Genomic DNA, 21,812 nt, shown 5'->3' on the forward strand with positions numbered 1-21,812 from the left:
ATTTCAAAGTAACATCTGACAAAAATATCTAAAGACACTGAAGAAGCAAACTTTGTGGAAATTAATATTTGTGTCATTCTCAAAACTTTTGGCCACGACTGTATAACCTTGCAAGATCAGTGTGGTAGTACAAGGCCAGGGTTGTACCACAGATAATACCTTCCGCCTACATCTATTCTTCCAGCTACATCTAAAGTGGACTAATCTCTACTGAAGGTGGCACTGTGGCCTGTTTTGGCCTGGGGCCTGCTCTGTCAGAGGCTAAATTGGTGCCTCCTGAAAGCTAACGGAGAGATAGTGAGACGTGGAGGTGGAGAGGGTAGAGTCAGTGGCAGAGGACTGAACAGGTGGCGTCCTGGACTTCTGTTGCACTTTATGTAAACTAAAGCCAGGTTTGTGTGTGTGTGTGTGTGTGTGTCTGTGTGTTTGCCTGCGTGTGTGTGTTCGTGTGGTGTGTGTGTGTGTGTTTGTTGTAGGACTACCAGCTAGTTAGAGTGTGTCCATCAGCTTCTGACCTGCCTGGCTGAGATCCTCCAGAGAGGAAGCCAAGTCTAGATGTGTCTGCGTGAGTCTGCATATTCATGCTTGCTGTGTGCCTTCTTGCGTATGTGTTTGTGTGTGACTTTGTGCCTATGCATCTCTGTGCGCTATTAACTCAACGCTAGAAGCTGTCACTCACCTCCCCAGTGACAGGCGTCAAATGGTCAAGCTGTCTAACTCGCTCTGCTTATCACAAGTGTCTCACCTTTGACCCCATGTCACTTAATGGCCCGTTGTCTTCCTCAACAGTGAACCCAGTTATATTTATAGTTTTGTGTAGTACAGACAGTCGGGCTGGGCACACACACACACACACACACACACACACACACACACACACACACACACACACACACACACACACACACACACACACACACACACACACACACACACACACACACACACACACACACACACACACACACACACACACACACACACACAAGCAGACTGCTCAACTCCATTAAGCTGAGCCATAGATTCCTGACAGACATTCTACTTCACACACACAGACCTGGGGATTGAGGCTTGTCCTTGAAGGAGGGGGGGGGCTAAATCAATAGCCTCATGGGAAAGGGGTTATCTCTCTCTCGCCCTCTCCTCGCTCCTTTCCGTCTGCTCTCTCTCTCTCCCTCTCCCCACCTGCATTTAAACGATTTTTTAAAAACTTGATCATTAAGATTTTGCCCAGAGAAGGTAGATATAAAGCTGATATATGGCCTAGTGTTTAAGAGTGTTGGGCCAATAACTGAAAGGTCGTTGGTTCGAATCCCTGAGCCAACTAGGTGAAAAGTCTGTCGATGTATCGTTAACCAAGGCACTTAACCCTAATTGCTCTGGATCGAAGTATCTGCTAAATGACTAACATGTAATAAATTCCCTGGTATTCCAGAAATCTTGGTTGGATAATTCCAGATTTCCTGCTATTTCCGTGCAGATTCTAGGAATCCTCCAACTGCGATTTCAGGGAATACCAGGGAATTTATGGAAATTTGATTTTCTAAATGTATGTCTAGAATATGGGAGAGTAATTATACACACACTAAAAGTCAAAAATAATGTAATGAATGGCAGATAGGCCTATGTCAGCTCTAACACAGGTTACATTCACTGTTTTTCCCAACCAAAAGCAACGGATGGAATGATACTGTGGAGAGGACTGGAGAGTGTGATAGCTAAGTCAAGAATCCTGTCAGCTGTGAGTGCCAATTCGCAGTACACAAGCTCCAAAATGGCCACCAAGTTGCATCACCCTACCCAGGTGTTTCCCACGCTACACAGACAGTGGCTTGAAATGAGTCACTCTTTCTCTCTCAGTTTGATCAGTTGTTATGATGATGGAAAGGGGGGGTTTTAGTATAAATGAGACACAGATGGCTAGCCAGAGGAGAGCAGAGGAGAGATGGGGAGGGGAGAGGAGAGAGCGGGTTAGAGAGGGAGGGAAAGAGAAGAGGAGAGAAGAGGAAAGGGGAGGGGGAGAAAAAAAGAGAGAAAGGTGGGAAGAAGCTTCTTCAGCAGCAGTGGGTGGGTGGTATAGACAAAAAAGCTGACTAGTGTATTGGAGTAGGAATCAGCAGTATAGGATGTACCGGGAGGTGAGACAGTTTAGCTGAGGTTGGGGCAAACTAGATCGCCCAGAGAGACACTCGTAGGCAGAAGTCTCAGCAGCAGCTAAATCAAAAAGAAGTGTGTGTGTGTGCGTGCACGCGTGTGTGTACTTGCGTGCGTGCGTGTTTGTGATGGGGAGAGAAGGGGGGGGGATACTTCCGGTCAGACTTGGCAATGTGCTCCCTCACTCCGTTTCCTCCCTCACTCCGTTTCCTCCCTCTCTCTGTTTCCTCCCTCTCTCTGTTTCCTCCCTCTCTCTGTTTCCTCCCTCACTCCGTTTCCTCCCTCTCTCCGTTTCCTCCCTCACTCCGTTTCCTCCCTCCCTTCCATAAGGCAAAAACACAAATCACAGTGACGGCTCCGGTTTGAAGGTTAATGGCACACTGCGATTTACGGCCTTTTTGGTTTGTTTGTGCGGAAGTCGGAAGTGTTTTTTTGTTTGTTTTCCTACGAGGAGTCTATTATGTCACGACGCGAGCAGCGCTGTCCTCCTGTGATCTTATAGGCCTTGAGGATGTCTTTGTTGGCTGCGTGTTGCGTTCTGCCACTCAGGTTCCACTAAGCACTTTGCAGAATATTTAAGCATTCACTTCATTCATTGTACTTTCATGACTTCTCTCTTGATTTATAGTTGGGCTTGGGAAGGGGGGAGGAAAACAAATCCATTCCAACGCGGTCACGTTTAATTCCCTTTATCATTTCTCAACCGGAATGAGTGAAATTGCTCCTTTACCATCAGCAACTTTCCTCATTAAGCGTCTCGGAGAACATTTAGCTATTTCTATTTAAAAAACCTAGCCCTGCACAAATTTTCCCAATAGCCTATTTTACGCTAATCCAGTAAGTGGATTAAACTGAATTAAAAAAGATTAATTTTAGAGAGAAAAAAGGAAAACTGTTTTTGTAGCACCTTTTATGTTTGGTGTATAATAACCAGCCCCAGTGTTTTTAATACGTTTATGTGTATTTTTGTCTGATTTACCTTTCTGACTTAAGCTTCTAATTGATTTTCGTCACTTCACGGTAAACAGAGAAGAGAGAGAGAGAGAGAGAGAGAGAGAGAGAGAGAGAGAGAGAGAGAGAGAGAGAGAGAGAGGGGGCTCTGAGGAGAATGACAATAATATCACACAGCGTGTTTGTCGGAGGTTTCAGGGGCATATCCACTAGCACATCAAATCTTTGTTGTTGTTGTCATCCCCCCCTACCCCCTCATTCTCATTAGACGTGCTTCTTCTTCTTCTTCTTCACCAGTGATCCAGAGCCCAAATTCAACCTCCTCTCCAAATTCATCCCTCTTATTGTGTTTGTTTCATCATGCCTCTCTGAATATTTTATATGTATTTCAACAGCCGCTCAGAGAATAGTATGTCATGTTTTTCTCTTTTCTTTATGCATCAGAAGGTTTTTGCGAGTGCCTCTCGTCTTGTTGTACTGACCCCCTTTTCTCCTCTGAAATGAGACGACGGCTCAGTGTAGACAGATAATGAGTACAAGCTGTAGACTGAGGCGCTTGCTGCTGAATCTGAAATTGTGAAGGCGGGCACGACATAAGTCGAGTGAGTCTATCTTGGATACGATTGGATACTGTGTGTGTGTCTGCGCGCGCGTGTGTGCGCGTGCATGTGTCCCTAGTGTCCACTTGACAGTGAAAAGGGAACTGGCCGGCTCTAATCAGACTGGGTCAAACAAGGTCGTGTCAATCCACCTAAATATTGTTTTGTTCTCTCAGTTTGTTCTCTGTCAGGTGGTTTAAGCGTAACCCATCGATTCAGCTGTTATTGCTCAAGCAGAACCACAGCATTAAAACAATTATTAAAGGCCCAGTGCAGTCGAAAAAACATGCCTTACCTGTGTTTTATATGTTTCCACACTATGAGGTTAAAAAAACACTGTGAAATTGTGAAAATTATGATAACGCTCTTTTAGTTTAAGAGCTATTTGAAAAGCCCATTCCAAACCTTTATGCCAATAACAGCTAGTTTTCCGTTTTCCCCTCCCCACTCAGATCATTTCCAGACAGTCCTAGGAAAATTATTGCTTGTGAAACTGCTCTTGGCCAAGAAGCTATTGTAGTTTATTTTTGACCATTTTAATTCAAAACATCACAGTAAGGTACTGAATTGTCACCCAGAAAGGATTTGATATTGAGATAAAAATGGCTGCATTGGACCTTTAAACATTGCCTGCATCAGATCATCACGATTTGTCTGAAGATGATTATGTAGCTGTCCCACTCAACATGAATATATTCGGCACGATTGCCCTGGCATTTATTCACATTCAACACCCCTCCTGTGAACGCACAAAGAACATACAGATACTCTGTTGGCAGCGCTTGCCAAACTAATATTCCTGCTAAATGCCAGCCATTGTAATTGTCGGAGTTCGCAACTTTTTGTTTTGCAGCCTTTTGTTTTGGCAATGAATTTTCAGTCCCTCATCAGCAACCTGTTAACTTGAGTGGCTGTCAACCAGAGCGAGCGTACTAGCATGCTAGCACTGACAGATTAATAGGTGAATGGCTGCCAATCAAAGCTAGCACATTAGCATCCTAGCACTCACGCGGTGATAGGTGACAGACAGCCGCTCTCCCGGTAGTGTAGCCAAGGTGAAACTGCTAATTGGCGTGCGAAGGGCACTCGGGCGCCCCATCCCTGTGGTACCAGATATCTGGTGACATCTCGTCTTTTTCTCGAGAGGCTACATTGACAGAGGCTGGGACCCTCGCTTCAGAAGATGTATTTGACACGCAGAGTGTGTCTCCTTGGTTTGAGAATAGAACACCCACACATTGTCTTACATAGACACACACACACGTCTCTTTCGGTATTCCACCTCTCTCTCAAACCGTCCCCCCCAGAGGGAAAGATACACTTTGTTTTTTCAGACATTTCTCTTGTTTTTCTCCTTTGTCTCTCTTCTCTCTCTCTCTCTCTCTCTCTCTCTCTCTCTCTCTCTCTCTCTCTCTCTCTCTCTCTCTCTCTCTCTCTCTCTCTCTCTCTCTCTCACACACACACTGAGGAAGGCACATGCTGCAACACTGTAGCAGGACATGTTGCCTAAAATATAAAAATACATTTAAAAAAAATATTTAAAAAATAAAATAAATTAAGTGCACCTGAGTCAAGTAAGTTCTGGTCGCCATTCTTATTGTTATCTCTTTTTCTCTCCCTTTCCCTCCCTCTCTCTCCCTCCCTTCTTCCAGTCATGCCCCGTTTCGCTGAACAAGTGGAGGTGGCCATCGAGGCACTGAGCACAAACCCCCCACAGACCTTCGAGGAGAACGAGTTCATCGACGCGTCCCGCCTGGTCTACGACGGCGTGCGTGACATCCGGAAAGCCGTTCTTATGATCAGGGTGGGTCCACTTCCTCATTTCCTCCTCTCACGCTTCTCAAAGCATGCTGGGAACAGACTCCGTATATAATTACACATTCATATTATAGTACACTACTTTTGACCAGAGCCCATAAAAAGTAGTGCGCTATATACATTTACATTTTACATTTAAGTCATTTAGCAGACGCTCTTATCCAGAGCGACTTACAAATTGGTGCATTCACCTTATGACATCCAGTGGAACAGTCACTTTACAATAGTGCATCTACATCTTAAAGGGGGGGTGAGAAGGATTACTTATCCTATCCTAGGTATTCCTTAAAGAGGTGGGGTTTCAGGTGTCTCCGGAAGGTGGTGATTGACTCCGCTGTCCTGGCGTCGTGAGGGAGTTTGTTCCACCATTGGGGGGCCAGAGCAGCGAACAGTTTTGACTGGGCTGAGCGGGAACTGTACTTCCTCAGTGGTAGGGAGGCGAGCAGGCCAGAGGTGGATGAACGCAGTGCCCTTGTTTGGGTGTAGGGCCTGATCAGAGCCTGGAGGTACTGAGGTGCCGTTCCCCTCACAGCTCCGTAGGCAAGCACCATGGTCTTGTAGCGGATGCGAGCTTCAACTGGAAGCCAGTGGAGAGAGCGGAGGAGCGGGGTGACGTGAGAGAACTTGGGAAGGTTTAACACCAGACGGGCTGCGGCGTTCTGGATGAGTTGTAGGGGTTTAATGGCACAGGCAGGGAGCCCAGCCAACAGCGAGTTGCAGTAATCCAGACGGGAGATGACAAGTGCCTGGATTAGGACCTGCGCTGCTTCCTGTGTGAGGCAGGGTCGTACTCTGCGGATGTTGTAGAGCATGAACCTACAGGAACGGGCCACCGCCTTGATGTTAGTTGATAACGACAGGGTGTTGTCCAGGATCACGCCAAGGTTCTTAGCGCTCTGGGAGGAGGACACAATGGAGTTGTCAACCGTGATGGCGAGATCATGGAACGGGCAGTCCTTCCCAGGGAGGAAGAGCAGCTCCGTCTTGCCGAGGTTCAGCTTGAGGTGGTGATCCGTCATCCACACTGATATGTCTGCCAGACATGCAGAGATGCGATTCGCCACCTGGTCATCAGAAGGGGGAAAGGAGAAGATGAATTGTGTGTCGTCTGCATAGCAATGATAGGAGAGACCATGTGAGGTTATGACAGAGCCAAGTGACTTGGTGTATAGCGAGAATAGGAGAGGGCCTAGAACAGAGCCCTGGGGGACACCCATATAGGAATATGGGTGCCAATTGAGACACTCTTTTTCTCTCATTGACATCAATGCATGACCAAGTGTACATAAGGATTCACACCTATGTCTGCCGAAATGTCCATTTTCAACAACATCAAAAATCTCCAATTCTAAGAAAGTGTCCTGCGTGAGGTCACATGAAATGTCCATTTTCCCAAGATGAAACACAAACCATCTCCCTGATTTGATGTTAGCGAGTAAGAAATTAAATAACATGGAAATGAAATTACAAAGAACTTCACGGTTCATAAGAAATCAAATCAAGTCAAATTGTATTGGTCACATACACATGGTTAGCAGTAGTTATTGCGAGTGTAGCGAATTGTTATGCTTCTAGTTCTGACAATGCAGCATTATCTGGGGCGGCAGGTAGCCTTGTGGTTTTAGCGTTGGGCCAGTAACCGAAAGGTTGCTGGATCGAATCCCAGAGCTGACAAATTAAAAGTCTATTGTTCTGCCTGAACAACGCGGTTAACCCACTATTACCCGGTAGGCTGTCATTGTAAATAAGAACTTGTTCTTAACTGACTTGCCTAGTAAAATAAAGGTAAAAAAATCGAACATGTGTTGTGGTATTTTCCTGTATTACTAGGAGAGTTTACAAACCACACACAAGTCAGAGTTATATTTAAACTTCATCTTTAATCAAATGAGCTTCACCTTTGACTCTCAGATCAATTCAGTGTCTATAAATGAATTCTGAGAGTGCCTATAAGAGAATCTTTTATAGCCAAGATACACCCCTCTCAATTTACATGACGAACCACAGATCTCAGAAACTTCACAAAGGGCCTTTTACTTGAGAGATGATTATCCCATAGCCAGATAGCATTAGCTATAAATTATTGTTCAGTTTGGTCTCTAAAACAAGATTCTAATCTCGTTCCAGGTACTTCATAGTACCAAAACATTACCTCACTATCTTTAGGCTTTATTGGCCAAAGGCATCGTAAATCTCCTCTGTCAGTGCTATCTCATAGAGGCCCAACCTCAGTGGAACACACACGCGCAATATTCGACAGCTTCTATTCTGTCAAATAAAACAACCATTCTAATGCAATACAAAGATTATAAAATAATCGTACAAGCACTATAGCATCATTTTGCAATTTCCCACGACATCTCACATGGTTTAACAGATATATTCACATATGAAGACAATGTTCCATTCTGACCGCTCCCCTCTCTGGGCCCCAAGTGACTTTTCCCTAGAGAAGAAAGGAACAATGCAACTGGCGACAGTATAGTCCAAAAAGAGACATTCTAATGACAAGTATCTCACATAAGCATATTATGTAAGTAAATAAAACATTTTATTTATCTATGTTACCTAACTCATTCTGATTCAGTTACGACACATGTAATCTAACAATTCCACAACAACTACCTAATACACACAAATCTAAATAATGTATTAGGAATATGTACATATGAATATATAGCTACACAAGCGTTTGTGTAAGAGTATAGCATTAAGCCTAGTATACAGCATGCAACATTTTCACAAAAACAAGAAAAGCATTCAAATAAAATAATTTACCTTTGAAGGACTTCGGATGTTTTTAATGAGGAGACTCTCAGTTAGATAGCAAATGTTCAGTTTTTCCAAAAAGATGACTTGTGTAGTAGAAATCGCTCCGTTTTGTTCATCATGTTTGGCTAACAAAAAAATCTGAAAATGCAGTCTCTACAACGCCAAACTTTTTACCAAATTAACTCCATAATATCGACAGAAACATGGCAAACGTTGTTTAGAATCAACCCTCAAGGTGTTTTCACATATCTATTCGATGATAAATCATTCGTGGCAGCTGTGTTTCTCCTCGAAGCAAATGAAAAATACACGCAGCTGGAGATTACGCAATAATTGCAACGGAGGACACCAAGCGGCCACCTGGTAGATGTAATCTCTTAAGGTCAATCTTCCAATGATTTGCCTACAAATACGTCACAATGCTGTCGACACCTTGGGCAAAGAGAAAGTCTAAGCTCATTCGTGACCCATACACAGCCATATAAGGAGACATTGGAACACAGCACATTCAAAATATGGGGCACTTCCTGTATGAAATTTCATCTTGGTTTCGCCTGTAGCATTAGTTCTGTGGCACTCACAGACACTATCTTTGCAGTTTTGGAAACGTCAGAGTGTTTTCTTTCCAAAGCTGTCAATTATATGCATAGTCGAGCATCTTTTCGTGACAAAATATCTTGTTTAAAACGGGAACGTTTTTTTATCCATAAATTAAAAGAGTGCACCCTATATCCAAGAAGTTAACTGAGACAGAAGCTGTTTTTCAGTCTCTCGGTCCCAGCTTTGATGCATAGGACATAACACTTTAGGGCTGGTTAGAATAGACCAACTCAGTATCCTTGTGGTTACAGTATCCACCCTGAGATTGGAAGATTGAGGGTTCAATCCCTGGTTGAGTCATACCAAAAACAAAAAAAATGGTAAACAATGACTCTCTGCTTGGCACTCAGCATTACGGACATGGATTGGGGGTATGACCCAGAGATAGACTAACTTCCTGTCCAAGGGGATGCTACAAAAAAATGGAATTAGGCTGCTACCCTACGGGCTCCTCTGACAAGACTTGTTTACTTGTAACATAATACTGTAAGGCTAGTTCCAGGCGATACTGTATCGATGTTACAACAAAGCCTATTACAAAGTAATTTTGTAGACTCAGCCACACCACACTGTATCCACTATGGTAGGCCTAATAGATGTTGTTTTTCTAGTGTTTCATCTCTTTTCATACCCTCCTCTTCTCCCAATACCACCATGCAAATTTGTGTATTCAACTTTGGACTGCTGGAAAGTTTCCCAGTGCAGTTGCGAGAGAAATCTAATTTACGGGGAAATAATTTGATGTTGGTAAATAATGTAAAACAGGGGCTTTGAACTGGCCCGAGACCGACCCACCAGCCCCATAATCTATTTCCAAGTTAAATTACTCTTGGAGGCTTGGAGGACTATCTATGATTTCTCGTCATTGTGTAGCCTAACTTCCGTAATACAATGTGTCGCCTTTCATATGAAACGTCTGAAGAATGTTTTTGTGGTGTGTTTTTCTGCTTCCATGTAAGCTGGTGTACATGGATTTCTTTAGAAAATGATTTCTTTAGAATCTGCTGGCAGGGCCTCGTTGTACCCTACAACAGCAATGGATTCTGGGGGCAATTCTCCATGGTGTTCATTTCAGAAGTTGAGTATGGTCGGGTGTGTGTGTAGAGGGTTAATTAAATAGCATCCCACACGCACACAAACGCACACGCGTGCACACACACACACACACACACACACACACACACACACACACACACACACACACACACACACACACACACACACACACACACACACACACACACACACACACACACACACACACACACACACACACACACACACACGTCCGCAGACATCTGCTATATGTCCACTCCAGAAAATGGAACGTGCCACGCAATTCAACTAAAACAAGGCTTCAATGTTCACGCTCATTTCCACACACAAAGGGAGCACACATCCATTCTTCTGGGAACAAAGGGGAAATTATTAACCTGCAGGAGATGCAAGCAGTCAAACCCCATCCAGGGTGCGTCCCAAATGGCACCCCATTCCCTTTTATAGTGCACTACTTTTGATCAGGGCTCATAGTGCTCTGGTCAAAAGTCGTGCACTATATAGGGAATGGGCTGCCGTCAAATAAAATACAATTGTATTCATCACATGCTTTGTAAACAACATGTGTGGACTAACAGTGAAATGCTTGCACATGGCCTCTCCCCGACAATGTAGAGAAAAATAAAATAGAGAAATAATAGAAAAGTGCAACACGTAATAATAGACACACAATGAGTAACGATCGGTCATAGGAAACGATGGTGAAAGCATGAGGTCCAAAAAGCTCAGATCAGCACAGAAACACACACGGAATATAGCAGAACTGGTCAGGAGCTCGTTGAACATCCGCTATACACTCCAAGCGCCGTCTCCCATGTATATGGAACGCACACACATCGCCGTCTTCTCCCCGTCTTCCTCTATGTACCACGCAAAGAACGGATGTGCGAGATATTGATATTGTCGGACATAGAGTCTGATACCATGCCTGCCTTTGTGTCGTGTAGAGGCGCACGACTGTAACGTCTTCATGTTCGTGTGGTGGATTTGCGAGAAATTTGGTTTGTTTTCGAGAGAAGCAGCTATTAAACCATCTTTGGCCTCTTCAGCTTGTAGAGGAGGTTGTTATGTCTGGAGACGACGACTGTATAGATGATGTTTACAGTGTTGCCATGACGTTGACAAACAGACAGACAGGTGGGCGACTGAGCCACTCATCCCGGCCTTCTCCTCAGCTAACTGCCTCCCGATTGTCCCGGAAGCCCCAGATCCCTGCTCTTCATTGGTTCGAACACATTAACCCATTCGTCCCTGAGTCCTGCCTGTCTAGAACATCTGTCTCGTACCCCACCCTGTCTCGTTGTGAGATAGCAGTTGACAACAAGTTGAAGACTGAAGAAGAAGAAAAACTCAATCACAGAATCTCTTGAGGCCATTTACCCTTTGTGCCGTTTGATCCCACGATTTCAGGCAGCTTGATGGTGCTCTTATGGTGCGTGGCGTGAACCACCACCGAGACGTCTTAAAAACAATGATGCAAGGGACTTGAAATCAGAGTGTATAAAGCATATGAAAAAAAGGGGGCTGAATAATTCAACACAAGGAGATCTGACTTGCTGTTAGTTGTGTGACATCTCCTGCCAGCCACCCCTCACGTGACGGCAAGGCCTATCTGCCCTCAGACTCTGGCTGAGAACAGACTCAACCCAGGACACCGAAGCTGAAGAAGAAGTGTGTGAGTGAGAAGTACAGTAGAGGGAGAGTGGAGATAGAGATGTGTCTTGAGGACTGATCTACCCAAAAAAATCTGTGTTGTGTGACACTGCAGCTGTTGGTCTAACAGTCGACATGTTTTTATCTCTCTCTCCTACATCTTCTATTTCTCTTCTCATCTCCCACACACCTTTCCCTTCTCTCCCTAATACTTTCTCCTTCTTTCTCTCTCCTACCCCTTTTGCATCCCCCCTCTCTATCCCCTATCTCTTTCTACCCCCCCTCTCTCTCTTTTCCCTCTCCATCCCCTCTTCACCTTTCTCTGTAGACACCTGAGGAGCTGGAGGATGACTCAGACTTTGAGCAGGAGGACTACGACGCCCGCAGCAGGACCAGCGTCCAGACGGAGGACGACCAGCTCATCGCCGGACAGAGCGCCAGGGTGAGTAGGACTCTCGAACCAGCTCTCGAACCCGACTATAGCCATACACTAGAACCCCAGTCCAGAACCTGCTCTGGAACATTCCATAGCTCGCTGCATAGGAACATGATTATGGTTGAGTCGGAAATGGGACCCAATATCGCGCACTACTTTTGAGTCAAGAGGTGCCCAGCGTAGGGAATAGGGTGCCATTTCCGATGTGCCCAAAGATACCCCTATTTATCACAAAGTTCTTTCACATTGTCCTTCCCTGCACAGTTCCAGCAACTCTGGTGGATTCGTAACCAGGTCCGCAAGGTAAACCTAGGCTTGGCTCAGTTGAGCTCATGCTCAGTAATGTGAAAAGGGTATTGTTGTAGTGTGTCATATTGTAAGTCGGCCTTCCCTTTCATTACCCAAAGCCTCTTGTTGCACCACTTCAATTTCTCTCTTGTTCAACATCATGACAATTCCCAGTGGGTTCTGCACTGGATAAACCCCACTATTATTGTATGATCTTAATATCACAGGATTCCATCATACGGAGAACGAAAAGTACATTGAAATGATCATAGCCTAGTTTGATTGTTTTGAAATGACTAAAGCATGATCCCACTCGGGGGGAGAGACGGGTGTAAAATTGCGAGCGCAAATGAAGCCGTGGCAATTACCGTATCCCCCCTCCGATATTACCGGGAATGCACACTCGACCCGTGCCAAGCCTGGATGGTGCCAGTGATCACATGGGGCTTTGGGCTTTGTGCACATTAGTGTTTTTTTCTATGTATTATTTGTACACAGGGGCACTGCTTAAAGTACATTAAAGGGTATCAGTGCTTACCACCCCTACAGCAGGGATAGTGGTTGGCTGTTGAGGTTGGATTGTGGAATGCCGGGTGGTAGGAAAAGGTTTGGCCTCATGCCTCCCCTCATCCTGAGAGGCCTGCTGCTGCTAGGAAGCCTTCCTCAAAGTCGGAGGGAGTCCGGGAGAGAGAGAAAGAGTCTGTGTGAGAGAGAAAGAGTGTGTGTGTGAGAGAGAGAAAGAGTGTGTGTGAGAGAGAGAAAGAGTGTGTGTGAGAGAGAGAGAGAAAGAGTGTGTGTGAGAGAGAAAGAGTGTGTGTGAGAGAGAAAGAGTGTGTGTGAGAGAGAGAAAGAGTGTGTGTGAGAGAGAGAAAGAGTGTGTGTGAGAGAGAGAAAGAATGTATGTGAGAGAGAGAAAGAGTGTGTGTGAGAGAGAGAAAGAGTGTATGTGAGAGAGAGAAAGAGTGTATGTGAGAGAGAGAAAGAGTGAGTGTGAGAGAGAGAAAGAGTGTGTGTGAGAGAGAGAAAGAGTGTGTGTGAGAGAGAGAAAGAGTGTGTGAGAGAGAGAAAGAGTGAGTGTGAGAGAGAGAAAGAGTGTGTGTGAGAGAGAGAAAGAGTGTATGTGAGAGAGAGAGAAAGAGTGTGTGTGAGAGAGAGAAAGAGTGTGTGTGAGAGAGAGAAAGAGTGTATGTGAGAGAGAGAAAGAGTGTATGTGAGAGAGAGAAAGAGTGAGTGTGAGAGAGAGAAAGAGTGTGTGAGAGAGAGAGAAAGAGTGTGTGTGAGAGAGAGAAAGAGTGTGTGTGAGAGAGAGAAAGAGTGAGTGTGAGAGAGAGAAAGAGTGTGTGTGAGAGAGAGAAAGAGTGTATGTGAGAGAGAGAGAAAGAGTGTGTGTGAGAGAGAGAAAGAGTGTGTGTGAGAGAGAGAAAGAGTGTATGTGAGAGAGAGAGAGAGAGAGAGAGAGAGAGAGAGAGAGAGAGAGAGAGAGAGAGAGAGAGAGAGAGAGAGAGAGAGAGAGAGAGAGAGAGAGAGAGAGAGAGTTAGCATTATGAATGGGAAATGGATTGGAGAGGGGAAACACTGAAATTAAACCAAAGCCTGTTGGCACAAACCGGCCTCATAAACACACACACCACCACTATATCTCTCTCCAAACTAACCCGTCAAAAAGTTGAAAGGAGGTGAAAACAAACAGAGAGAACGGTTGTGTCAAACTCCATGATTATAACAACTAACTTTGGCCATAAGGTGGGTACAGCATTGTACTTTTGGGAGCAAAGACAGCCGTTGTTCTGGGACACTGGTATGGGGTCTGGCAGGGGCTCCAGTGCCTGTTTCGCCAGGGTGAGAAGTGGGTACAGTTGGGTCTCATCGAATCCCACTGAGTCGTCCCACGGTGTCCCGTGGCTCAGACACGCGCACACACACGCGCACCCACAAACACAAACACACACCCACGACCTCCTGCAGCGAAGGCCATCTGAGCTCAAACGCATCACACACAAGTGTCTACGCAACTCTGTGAGTGGGCGATACCTCCTGCTGCTAGTTAGTTTGAGGTGCATGCTCCCGAGTCTCATGTTGAAAATGGATGCCACTTGAAATGAATCGGTGCTGTTCATTTAGAAATGTAGACATGCACATGATATATAGACATGCTTGCTATCACACACACACACACACACACACACACACACACACACACACACACACACACACACACACACACACACACACACACACACACACACACACACACACACACACACACACACACACACACACACACACACACACACACACACACACACACACACACACACACACACACACACACGTGCAGTACATTTGCTGATAAACACTAACACGTAGACCCACATTTTCACATAGAAACTACATACATAAAAGATGCGGTTAGCCTGGACACGGGTGTCCTGCCCACGGGTGTCCTGCCCACGGGTGTCCTGCCCCTAACCTGTCATGTCACGATAAACCCTGTTTACCTTCTCCCGGGTCACGCGAAGTGCACAATGGTACACCACAGCGTGTGTTGTTATTAGACGAGACAAGAGGAAAGGTGATCGGCCGTCTTCTGTGTCTTCTCAGTGTGAGCCGGCATGGTGAGCATGTCCAGGTTTACACCCACTGTTCCTGTCATGCTGGGAATGTGTAAGGGTATCATGCAGCACACATCGCGCTGACACGAGGTCAGCTACTCCCCACCGGGCAAGAACTGCTTCAATCGACAGTGTTTTCACATAATTTCAACACGCCCCCCCAAAAAATCTATGTGATGACGTTGAATCAGTGTGGAATTAGATTTGCGAGGCGTTATCAACGTAAGGGAATTATGTCATTTCTTTCACCCACTTTGAACCTAAATCCAGTGAAAGGGTGAACTGTTTGCTTGATTTCACATTGAATTCACGTTAGTTGACAACTCAACCGACTGTACATCCAAACTAGACGTTTAACTGACATCTGTGCCCAGTGGGTCTCTCTTTGCGTCAAACACACACAAACCACACGACACCAGGTTAGCCTCCCACTCACTCTTTCTTCCCCTCCCTCTGTCTCTATCTCACATTCTGACACTACGGGTGTGATGCAACGGAAATGTCTGATCAATTTGACTGCACAACAATTATTACACTGCCATTGTGTCGCTTCTCCAGAGTGGTCTCTCACACATACTCACACAGAGACAGAGACACACACATACTCACACAGAGACAGAGACACACACATATTCACACAGAGACAGAGACACACACATACTCAAACAGAGACAGAGACACACACATACTCACACAGAGACAGAGACACACACATACTCACACAGAGACAGAGACACACACATACTCACACAGAGACAGAGACACACACATACTCACACAGAGACAGAGACACACACATACTCACACAGAGACAGAGACACACACATACTCACACAGAGACAGAGACACACACATACTCACACAGAGACAAAGACACACACATACTCAAACAGAGACAGAGACACACACATACTCACACAGAGACAGAGACACACACATACTCACACAGAGACAGAGACACACACATACTCACACAGAGACAGAGACACACACATACTCACACAGAGACAGAGACACACACATACTCACACAGAGACAGAGACACACACATACTCACACAGAGACAGAGACACACACATACTCACACAGAGACACAAACATACTCACACAGAGACACACACATACTCACACAGAGACAGAGACACACACATACTCACACAGAGACAGAGACACACACATACTCACACAGATACCGAGACACACACATACTCACACAGAGACAGAGACACACACATACTTACACAGAGACAGAGACACACACATCCTCAAAACAGAGACAGAGACACACACATACTCACACAGAGACAGAGACACACACATACTCACACAGAGACAGAGACAGAGACAGAGACACACACATACTCACACAGAGACAGAGACACACACATACTCAAACAGAGACAGAGACACACACATACTCACACAGAGACAGAGACACACACATACTCACACAGAGACAGAGACACACACATACTCACACAGAGACAGAGACACACACATACTCACACAAAGACAGAGACACACACATACTCACACAGAGACCGAGACACACACATACTCACACAGAGACAGAGACACACACATACTCACACAGAGACAGAGACACACACATACTCACACAGAGACAGAGACACACACATACTCACACAGAGACACACACATACTCACACAGAGACAGAGACACACACATACTCACACAGAGACAGAGACACACACATACTCACACAGAGACAGAGACACACACATAGTCATACAGAGACAGAGACACACATACTCACACAGAGACAGAGACGCACATACTCACACAGAGACAGAGAGACGCACATACTTACACAGAGACAGAGAGACGCACATACTTACACAGAGACACACACATACTCACACAGAGACAGAGACACACACATACTCACACAGAGACAGAGACACACACATACTCACACAGAGACAGAGACACACACATACTCACACAGAGACAGAGACGCACATACTCACACAGAGACAGAGAGACGCACATACTTACACAGAGACAGGGAGACGCACATACTTACACAGAGACAGAGAGACGCACATACTTACACAGAGACAGAGAGACACACATACTTACAGAGAGACACACATACTTACACAGAGACAGAGACACACACATACTTACAGAGAGACGCACATACTTACACAGAGACAGAGAGACGCACATACTTCCACAGAGAAAGAGAGACACACACATACTCACTCAGAGACAGAGAGACACACGCTCACTCATAGGGGCCATTCCCCCCACACATAAACTCAGAGAAAAAACGTTCCTTTTTCAGGACCCTGTCTTTCAAAGATAATTCGTAAAAATCCAAATAACTTCACAGATCTTCATTGTAAAGGGTTTAAACACTGTTTCCCATGCTTGTTCAATGAACCATAAACAATTAATGAACATGCACCTGTGGAACGGTCATTAAGACACTAACAGCTTACAGATGGTAGGCAATTAAGGTCACAGTTATAAAAACTTAGGACACTAAAGAGGCCTTTATACAGGCTCTGAAATACACCAAAAGAATGATGCCCAGGGTCCCTGCTCATCTGCGTGAACGTGCCTTAGGGATGCTGCAAAGAGGCATGAGGACTGCAGATGTGGCCAGGGCAATACATTGCACTGTCCGTACTGTGAGACGGCTAAGACCGAGCTTCAGGGAGACATGATGGACAGCTGATCGTCCTCACAGTGGCAGACCATCTGTAACAACACCTGCGGGACAGGTACAGGATGGCAACAACAACTGCCCGAGTTACACCAGGAACACACAATCCCTCAATCAGTCCTCAGACTGTCCCCAATAGGCTGAGAGAGGCTGGACTGAGGGCTTGTAGGCCTGTTGTAAGTCATGTCCTCACCAGACATCACCGGCAACAACGTCGCCTATGGGCACAAACCCACCATCGCTGGACCAGACAGGACTGGCAAAAAGTGCTCTTCACTGACGAGTCGGGGTTTTGTCTCACCAGAGGTGATGGTCGGATTTGCGTTTATCGTCGAAGGAATGAGCATTACAATGAGGCCTGTACTCTGGAGCGGGATCAATTTGGAGGTGGAGGGTCCATCACGGTCTGAGGCGGCGTGTCACAGCATCATCGGACTGAGCTTGTTGTCATTGCAGGCAATCAACGCTGTGTGTTACAGAGAAGACATCCCCCTCCCTCATGTGGTACCCTTCCTGGAGGCTCATCCTGACATTACCCTCCAGCATGACAATGCCACCAGCCATACTGCTCGTTCTGTGTGTGATTCCCTGCAAGACAGTAATGTCAGTGTTCTGCCATGGCAAGCGAAAGGCTGGGTCTCAATCCCATAGAGCAGGTCTGGGACCTGTTGGATTGGAGGGTGAGGTCTAGGGCCATTCCCCCCAGAAATGTCCAGGAACTTGCAGGTGCCTTGGTGGAAGAGTGGGGTAACATCTCACAGCAAGAACTGGCAAATCTGGTGCAGCCCATGAGGAGGAGATGCACTGCAGTACTTAATACAGCTGGTGGCCACACCAGATACTGACTGTTACTTTTTTAACCCCCCAACCCCCCCCCCCCTTTGTTCAGGGACACATTATTCCATTCCTGTTAGTCACATGTCTGTGGAACTTGTTCAGTTTATGTCTCAGTTGTTGAATCTTTTTATGTTCATTCAAATATTGACATATGTTAAGTTTGCTGAAAATAAACGCAGTTGACAGTGAGAGGACCTTTCTTTTTTTGCTGAGTTTACACGCAAACACACACAGAGAGACACGCACACACACACACACAAAGCCCCTGATAGGTCAGCCATAAAATTGATCTCGCTAGTGTCTGGGCATTTTATTTCAAATGAAACAAATTAAAGTCATTTCGCGATGCCCCTGCCTGTGAAGAAACCCAGAAAGCGCCGTGTCTAATCCCTGCCGAGCCGTCGAGTGTATTGGCACGTGCTCTATAGGATGGGATTTGCCACTGCGCTAAGCTCCCAAGGCCCGCTCTTGTTGTTATCAGTAAGCAGAGGAAGGGATTTTGGGATAAGTGAATTCTGGAGAGTGGGAGAAGAAGAAAATATTCTCGCCTAGTACCCCCCCCCCACCCCTCCTATTATCACATCCCAATTGGCCCCTGTATTTCTTTGTAAATCACCATTGAGAAAGTTTGAGGACTAAGCGAACCTTTAGAGCCGCCATCTTCATGTCATTGACAGTTGGGGTAGATTCCCTTTAATTCAGCGGAGGGATTGGAACCAGACCTGTGAAGTTGTCTGTACACTTTTTACAGTAATGGTAAACACTTAATTGATCGAGGTAAGAGGTGACACAGTTAAGCAATAGTTGACCTATTTAAGTAGACTTCATCACAAACCACATATTAAAGTTGGTTTGTCATGTGTATTGTGGGAACTCCTAAATACGATACCAAAACGCTAATTCCCATAAGGCTTCACTGTTTGGGGTTGTGACTCTCCAATTAGACTCGATACAGGTGTGTGACAGCCGTACAGCCAGAGCTGGCCATGTTGCCAACCTTTTTTTCTACCTCTGCTTTTTGTCTTTGTTGTGTTTGCAGTTGCTAGCTGACCAAGATCCTTTTTATTTCATTTTAGTTGTTGTTTTCACTGTGGTTCACTGTCATTGACTGACACTTCCTGTATCAGTATGAGTAAATGGCCTTCCAGTTTCAAGCTAGACCAGGTCTGGTCATAGTGCCCCCGGAGAAAGGTGAACTTGGTTGGGGAGAAATTCTTTCAACTGCCTGCTTCCCTCTAAATGGGGTAGCTCAAAATGTCTGCCTCCAAAAAAGACTCCACACCCCAAAAGGCTTTGCTGCTGTGACCAAGTTGCAAGTGATGTTGCTGATTGATTCATTAGCAGTGTAGCTCTCCATTTGAACATACTAAGTTAAGGTGTGGAACTAAACAGCCAGCAGGAAACTAGAGACGACTGTACAACCATTAAGGTTAATGTCAGATCCAACAGAAGATCTCTTTGTTTCTTGGGACGTAGAACTAACATCTCTGTTTTGTCCGAGTTTAAAAGTAAAACATGTTCCGCCATCCACTTCCTTATGTCTGAAACACAGGCTTCCAAGGAGGGCAATTTTGGGGCTTCACCATGTTTCTTCAAAACGTACAGCTGTGTAGCATACGCATAGCAGTTAACATTATGTTTCCGAATTACATCACCAAGAGGTAAAATAGCTAGCATCGCAGTGCTAGCTGTGCCACCAGGGACTCTGGGTTCCCGCCCAGGCTCTGTCGCAGCCGGCCGCGACCGGGAGGTCCGTGGGGCGACGCACAATTGGCCATGGCGTCGTCCGGGTTAGGGAGGGTTTGGCCGGTAGGGATATCCTTGTCTCATTGTGCACCAGCGACTCCTGTGGCAGGCCGGGCGCACTGCATGCTAACCAGGTCGCCAGGTGCACAGTGTTTCCTCCAACACATTGGTGCGGCTGGCTTCCGGGTTGGATGCGCGCTGTGTTATTAAGAAGCAGTAGGGCTTAGTTGGGTTGTGTTTCGGAGGACGCGTGGCTTTCGACCTTTGTCTCTCCCGAGCCATTACGGGAGTTGTAGCGATGAGACAAGATAGTAACTACTAACAATTGGATACCACGAAATTGGGGAGAAAAGTGGAGAGAAAAAAAATATATATATCTATAGCAGCGCGAGGACAGACGCAGAGCCTCGGTCTGACGCCATTAACAGGTAATTTACCACCTTCATGAATGCAGTCTCAGTGCTATGATGGGGTCTAAAAACCAGACTGAAGTGTTTCGTATACATTGTTTGCGCAGTGAGTTCGCTGCGCAACAGCTTTTTCTAAGATGTGAGGGATGGGAGATTTGATAGTTTAACGAGGGGCGATATTTTAGCGCTTACAAGAAGATACATTGAAAGGTACGGTTATGTGGTAGTGAAAGTGGGAGTATGGTAGTGTTGAACTCTACCATGTATGTCAATGTATTCCTAGCTCCAAAATGAAGATTAAGTATTGCATTCAGATGTGTAGAGGAGTGATGAGAAAACACAATGAGTCTTTAACAGTTTATCCAGATCCAATACCTTTGTAATACACCTCGGTGTAAGGGTTTGTGCTTCAACAAACACCTTGACAATACATGTCCAGATACATTAGATTGGTTGACATGGGAAGGTTTCTCGGTCGTCACCACAACCAATAATTGTAGAGCTCACGGTTGAAAACTATTGATGTTTAACATGATGTTTAACAGAGTGATAAGCCCTAATATTTTAAAATACGTGGTTCGATCTGGTCAACAACTCAGGTTTCAGAATGTCTTGGTCAGCGACTTCACTGGTGGGGAATTAGCAGCAAAGAGTGATTTCTCTGTCAGCTTGTCCACGGCCGTTTTCAGTGTGGTTTCTGATCTCTGAACAGGAGTGAGGATTTCAACACAGTACATACATTCTGCTGATTCACACAGTGCATGCATATAATGTAATATATCAAATATACTGGATAAATACACTACCGTTCAAAAGTTTGGGGTCACTCAAAAATGTTCTTGTTTTTGAAAGAAAAGCATATTTTTGGTCTATTAAAATAACATAACATTGATCAGAAATACAGTGTAGACATTGTTAATGTTGTAAATGACTATTGTAGCTGGAAATGTCTACATAGGCATGGAATATCTACATAGGCGTACAGAGGCGCATTATCAGCAACCATCACTCCTGTGTTCCAACGGCACGTTGTGTTAGCTAATCCAAGTGTCTAATTTTAAAAGGCAAATTGATCATTAGAAAACCTCTTTGCAATTATGAAAGCACAGTTGAAAACTGTTGTCCTGATAAAAGAAGGAATAAAACTGGCCTCCTTTAGACTAGTTGAGTATCTGGAGCATCAG

At 45.3% G+C, this 21,812-nt stretch overlaps 1 protein-coding gene across 4 annotated transcripts in view; it reads left to right on the forward strand.

The window, feature by feature from the left end:
* Positions 1-21,812, forward strand: part of LOC124012776 (catenin alpha-2) — a 711,900-nt gene that overhangs the window by 661,202 nt on the left and 28,886 nt on the right. For all 4 annotated transcript variants that reach the window (XM_046326728.1, XM_046326729.1, XM_046326730.1 and 1 more), the window contains 2 exons: positions 5,357-5,508; positions 11,932-12,045. In XM_046326728.1, coding sequence (XP_046182684.1) covers positions 5,357-5,508; positions 11,932-12,045 — 266 coding nt within the window. The remainder of the gene's footprint in view (positions 1-5,356; positions 5,509-11,931; positions 12,046-21,812) is intronic.

Source organism: Oncorhynchus gorbuscha, linkage group LG24, assembly GCF_021184085.1.
Source record: "Oncorhynchus gorbuscha isolate QuinsamMale2020 ecotype Even-year linkage group LG24, OgorEven_v1.0, whole genome shotgun sequence".
NCBI classification, from domain to species: Eukaryota; Metazoa; Chordata; class Actinopteri; order Salmoniformes; family Salmonidae; genus Oncorhynchus; species Oncorhynchus gorbuscha.